General features: G+C 40.3%; 2 protein-coding genes across 2 annotated transcripts; both read right to left on the bottom strand.

Annotated features, from left to right (window-relative positions):
* Nucleotides 1-448: 448 nt before the first annotated feature.
* On the bottom strand, nucleotides 449-2,841 carry LOC131255246 (receptor-like protein 33). The gene is made up of 2 exons (XM_058255939.1): nucleotides 1,734-2,841; nucleotides 449-1,530 (listed from the first exon to the last, which is right to left on the bottom strand). Exons 1-2 carry the CDS (start codon nucleotides 2,839-2,841, stop codon nucleotides 449-451), a joined length of 2,190 nt encoding a protein of 729 aa, XP_058111922.1.
* Nucleotides 2,842-2,919: 78 nt separating this feature from the next.
* Nucleotides 2,920-3,867, bottom strand: LOC131255245 (receptor-like protein 7). The gene has a single exon (XM_058255938.1). It carries the CDS (start codon nucleotides 3,865-3,867, stop codon nucleotides 2,920-2,922), a length of 948 nt encoding a protein of 315 aa, XP_058111921.1.
* Between the last annotated feature and the right edge of the window lie 1,841 nt (nucleotides 3,868-5,708).

Here is a 5,708-nt window from a genome sequence, read left to right as displayed (position 1 = left end):
GACTTTGGGTTCCAACCCATTGATCAGTTGTAGATAGTGTGTTTCAACAGTAAGGTCCTGAGTTCAAGTCCCCCTGCGAGTATGCGTGCATGTGAGTTTGTGTTTTTTATTTTTTATTATTATTATTATTATTATTTAAATTATACGATTTTGATACAACAGAAACGACAACAATCACTACAAGTTAAAAATAAAAATTAAAAATTACAAAAAAAACAAAAAAAAAAAAACACTATACTATTTTGATACAACAACATAAACCACAACAACCACTACAACAACTAGAGGACGGCACAACAATAGCGACCTTGCCACCTTCATCCAAGACACCACAAAGACAACACCAACAAGCGCATATATAGGACAACAAGCTGCAGATTCATCATCTTTCTTCTCTGGTGCTTCAGTTCCCTTGAGTTCTTTCACTCTTCTCCTAGCTCCAATCCTCTTAGTATCGTTGCATTAAATAAAATGCTTCACATGGAAAAATCAACAAAAGCATTCTATCAATGAATATAGTGTATTCTCTCATTCCCTTTGTCCAAAGTGCTAGGGTCCAGAAAAGAGTACCCAATCCCACTCCATATCCAATTCCAAACCCAATCCATGCATATTCCCAATCCCAGTCATATTTGTTTTGTGATTGTGCAAATGGTGGTGAAGCCTCAACATCTTTGCATTTCTTCGACAATGGAGGACCACATAATTCCATGTTCCCTAGAAATGATTTATCCGTGAATGTATTGAATTGTTGGCCTTGTGGTATGCTTCCTACAAGCAGGTTCTGCGAAAGGTTCAACACCTCGAGGAATGTTAGCTTTGTTAACTGTAGAGGGATCTTCCCTGACAGATTATTATTCGAGAGATCTAACGATTCAAGATCCTTTATATTCCTGAGTGATGCTGGAATTCGGCCTGTGAAACGATTGTATGACATATTAACCACTCGCAGTGACTTTAGATCCGCAACTGATTCTGGTATATCCCCGTGAAATTGCTTGCTTGAGAGATCAACTACCGTGAAAGCAGTAAGGATCTTTACCAGTTCCAATTCTAGCCCTTTGCTCACTATAGTCACTTTATCTTGATAGTATCCATTTCTAATTTTTGCGCTAAGGAACTGAGATTGGGATTTTCCCTCCACCATCATTGCCTTCCAGCTCTTGAACATATTTGATGGCAAGCTACCCATGAAGCTATTGGAAGAGAGGTCGAAGATTTGTAATAGTGGAAAGGTGTGGTTTGTTAGGGGGTGTGCAATGGTGCCATGAAATTTGTTAGATCCCAAGATGAGAACACGCAACTGAGACAAATTTTCCAACCAAAAAGGGAAGGTGTCATGTATTTGATTATTTCCAAGGTTTAACACCTCCAACTTCTTGCACTTGGCCAAAGACCTCGGCACCTTCCCTTCCAACCGATTTCCATTGAGATCAAGTGTCTCTAGAGTGCACTCATCTTTGAATGTTTGAAGCAAGGTGCCATGAAATGCATTTCCTCCAAGATTCAACACGGTGAGGGCATCGCTGACTTCACCCAAACATTGCGGAATCGAACCATTGAAGTAATTTCAGATAGGTCGAGGACTTGTAAGAATGTATAATTGCAAAGCAGCAAGGGAACTTCTCCACTAAGATTATTGCTCGAAAGTGAAAAGAAATAGATGATGGGTGAAGGGATTGGAATTGAGCCTTCTAACATGTTAAAACTTAGGTCAAGATATTCCAATGAACTTAAGGAAAGATCAGGAGAAGGCTGCTCTAATCCTTCCAAAGCATTATGAGAAAGATTCAAATTAGCCAAAAACCCATTTCCAATACTCCATATCCAATTGGGTATTTCACCATTGATTCTATTGTTGGAAAGGTCTAAAGAATACAACCCCTCTTGGTTTTTCAAGATGCCTGGAAATTTACTGATGTTGCAAGACCTCAATGACAAATGTTCAATATGGGGGAAGGATATGGATGTAGAATTGCTTCCTCTATCGTAGACTGCGAAGCTATTATCTGAAAGATCAAGGAAAACGAGTTTCTTAAGCACTTTGAATAAGCCAAGGTCCACATCACCGCTGAAATTATTTGATGAAAGCACGAGGTATTTAAGATTTGTGAGTTCAAAGATGGACATGTGAATAGGCCCCTGCAAGTTGTTGTGATCCAAATAGATTTTCTCTAGTAGAGAAGAGGATGTGTTGCGGAACTCGCCAAGGTGGCCACTAAATTGGTTTGTTGAGAGATCCAACACTCGTAATGATGGAAGTGAAAACAGTGAGGATGGGATGGTCCCACTAAGTGAATTGTTGGACAAGAAAAGGCGTTCACAATTCCAAAGCTCATTTTCATGTAAAGAAGGAATGGAGCCGTTGAAACTATTGGATTGAAGCCTGAGGAATGTAAGCTTGGTGAGTTCAAAGATCGACCTTGGAATAGGCCCTTCCAAGTTGTTATTATCCAATAAGATTTTCTCTAATGGTGAAGAGGATGCATTGTGGAACTCGCCAAGCCGACCGCTAAATTGGTTTACTGAGAGATCCAACACTCGTAGCGACGGGAGTGAAAACAACAACGACGGGATGGTCCCACTAAGTGAATTGTTGGAAAAGTGGAGCTCTTTAAGATTTGGAAGCGCGTTGCCATAGGAAGAAGGGATTGGACCGCTTAAACCATTGTATGAAAGATCCAAATTTTCGAGCTTGTCGAGCTTCACAAGCCATGATGGCAATGGTCCGCTGAGAGCATTGGATGAAAGATCCAAATTCACGAGTTTGTCGAGATTCACAAGCCATGATGGAAATGGGCCGGATAAGTTGCATTTTCCAAGTGCTAACATGGCCAGCATTTTGGAATTACCAAACGAATCCCGTAGCTTGCTACAAAATCCAGTGTTGGTTAGGAACAGCTCCCGGAGAGTATTGTTTTAAGGGATTTCACCTGTGAGAAGTGGATTGTAAGATACATAGAGAGTTTTTAGGTTTGGCAGCCTGAAAATACTCTCCGGAAATTCACCTTGCAATCCACAACCAATGAGACGCAGTGATGTTAAAGAAGAGAAGTTTCCCATGAAGTTGGGTAGCACAGAAAAGGGATTGTTGTAGCTGAGGTCGAGTTCACTTAGGAAATGGAGTTTTGAAAGGGAGGAATGAATGGGACCTGAAAGATAACAATCACTCAAGCTCAACTTGCGGAGACGAGGGAGTGAAGAGGATACAGCTGGGCCCCACTCACCACCCTCGGCTGAGATGTTTACATAGTCGAGATAGAGTTCTCTCAGACTAGATAGGTTTTGGAGGAGTGTTCCCATGTTAGGGTTATTGAGTTGAAGGGGATTATAAGATAGATCGAGGGAAACCAAACTGGTCAAGAGGGAGATCTCCAATGGGATTTGGCCATAGAAATCTGAAGAAGAGAGGTTGAGATGGGTCAAGCTGGTGAGCTGGTCAAAACCAGATGGGATTGGAGAGGAGTCGAAGTTATTGTAAGCGAGGTTGAGACTCTGCAGGCTTCGAAGATGAAAGAGGCTTTCAAAATCAATCTGACCGTAGATACTAAGCTCGCTGAGGTCGAGGCTGATCACGTGACCGGTGGCACCATCGCACGTGATGCCTTCCCAAGAGCAACAATCCCTGTTATCAGGATTCCAAGAGGAGAGTGTAGTCTTGCTGTCATTAGAGAAGTTAAAGCCCTGCTTTAAGTGGAGCAATGCAGAGAAATGGCCTTCAATGCATTGACGTTGGGTTGGCGAGGCCTTACTGTTGTTTTCAGAGGCAAAGACAAAAGAGGAGAAGAAAAGTAGGGAAGAGAGAAAGAGAATCCTTAATAAAGAAGGGAGAAGGGAGAAGATAGGAAATACGAGGAGGAGATCCATTTGCTTTGGGGGGGGTGGTGGGTGTGGATTTGGGATGTGTGGGATGAGAAAAGGTTGGGAGGAATTATATAGGCAAACGAGGGGATTTCCATTTCGTTTGCCAATGCACACGTGTGAGAGATGAGGACCACTCATCACGCCGACTCCCTTGGTAAGGTCGTCTTTTCTTCATTATTTACTTTTCTTTGGTTCTTTTTATCTGTTGCTTTTCTTCTTCTTCTTCTGTTTTGCATTTTTGTCTCTCGTATTTTTTGAGGAACGGTCTCGGCGGTCCGCCATGGATCGATCCAGACTATCTAGACCATCTGCGATGGGCCCTACCAGTGATCAAAGAAAACCATCCTCCCAGCTGCGATGGATTGAACCGTATTATTCAATAAAGCCCATCAGTGGGGTCATCACATCTGTCAGTCAAATAGATAACTAGTCTGGATCAGTCCACAGCTAGGATTGTCCAATCTGTCCATGGTGGGACCCAGAACTTTTTGCAAATAATTTGGCCTTTTCATCGGTCTAGATTGGTGATTTGGGCCCTTTAGTATACGCGCAGGTATTTTGTCAATATGTTCTTCCTATTGATAATGATCCCAACCTTATCTGACGATGCAGCCATAGTTGGACATCTTATGGCCTGTTTAGGAGCATGGATTCGGAACTTCGGGGATTTGATATCATTGTTTTGTTTGGTATCCTAGATTCAGTATCCCCTCTAATTCGAAAGTAGCTATATATGGTGTATTTACATGGGTTTGAATTTAACTACTAAATCAACTTTAATATATATAATTAGCTTAAGTTTGTAATGTTTGACATAAAGGTTGTAATAAGCCCGTTGAAATATATACTGTTGCACGCAAATGATGAAATTCCAAGTCTTGAATGGGCTACAAGAACAAGATCACAACTAAGTGACTAACCAATGAGTTTTCACTATTGGTTTAAATGGACACTGTTTGGACGGCACAAATCATCGTATTCAAGTATTTATAGTGATGCAATTGATAATATGATTGTCTTGGGATATCATTAGTGGGATAGATTAATAACCTAGTGGCATACATGTTACATATGCAACTCTTGAAAGAATTCTAGATGTAATCTACACTTTCATGTTGTATTTCAAACCATCCGAGGGAATTTCAAGCCCCCATTTACTTTATGTGTCAAATCTAATAGGAGCTTTGGATTCCCCTCAAATCCCGCAAACCCCTCAAATCTTTGGTGCTAAACGGCCCCTTAGGTGATTAGCCATCAAATTTTAAAAAAATAAAAATAAATAAATAAATAAATACTAAAAAAGGATGGTCTATAATTTTATTTTTTATTTTTTTTGGATTTTGACTAAATTAACCTTGTGTTATTGCCAAATTGAAAGGTTTTACAAAATGCCCTAACTAGCCCTGATACCTTAAAAAAATAAAAATTTGGAACTACTTGCCCTTGACAATGTTTTGTGCTGAACCCAGTGTGTGATGGTGAGAGGGCCGGGTTCCAATGGGATAAACATTGTGGGGGTCATTATAATGTTTGTATGAAATTCACACCTTTCAAATGTTTTGCCAAATCATTTTATAACAAGAGCTTAAAAATAAGGTAGATCCAAAGCTAAAGTGGGCCACAAAATAGAAAACATTAGACATCATAAGTCCAGGATTGAAGCATTCATGGAGCTGCGGAAGCTTTGGATCTAGCTAATATTTTTTATTCTTTCAGGTCATCCCTGTAGTAAAGACTTTATATGCATTTGGGTGACTTTATGAATTGTTTGAATTACATAAAAACATCATAGTGGAGCCTAAAATGGTTTGATTGGTAGGCAATCCCTATCTACTGTTTTCAGT

This window comes from Magnolia sinica, chromosome 9, assembly GCF_029962835.1.
Source record: "Magnolia sinica isolate HGM2019 chromosome 9, MsV1, whole genome shotgun sequence".
NCBI classification, from domain to species: Eukaryota; Viridiplantae; Streptophyta; class Magnoliopsida; order Magnoliales; family Magnoliaceae; genus Magnolia; species Magnolia sinica.
The sequence above is the reverse complement of the archived record's forward strand: the minus strand, read 5'-3'. Positions and strand labels throughout refer to the sequence as shown.

What these genes read in the sequence shown, in the direction of transcription:
- LOC131255246 (XM_058255939.1), bottom strand. Translation starts at nt 2,841, where the DNA reads ATGCTGGCCATGTTAGCACTTGGAAAATGCAACTTATCCGGCCCATTT. An exon ending in TTCTCCTGATCTTTCCTTAA is followed by an intron (nt 1,531 to 1,733) that starts GTTCATTGGAAT and finishes GTTTGGGTGAAG; the next exon opens with TCAGCGATGCCCTCACCGTG.
- LOC131255245 (XM_058255938.1), bottom strand. Translation starts at nt 3,867, where the DNA reads ATGGATCTCCTCCTCGTATTTCCTATCTTCTCCCTTCTCCCTTCTTTA.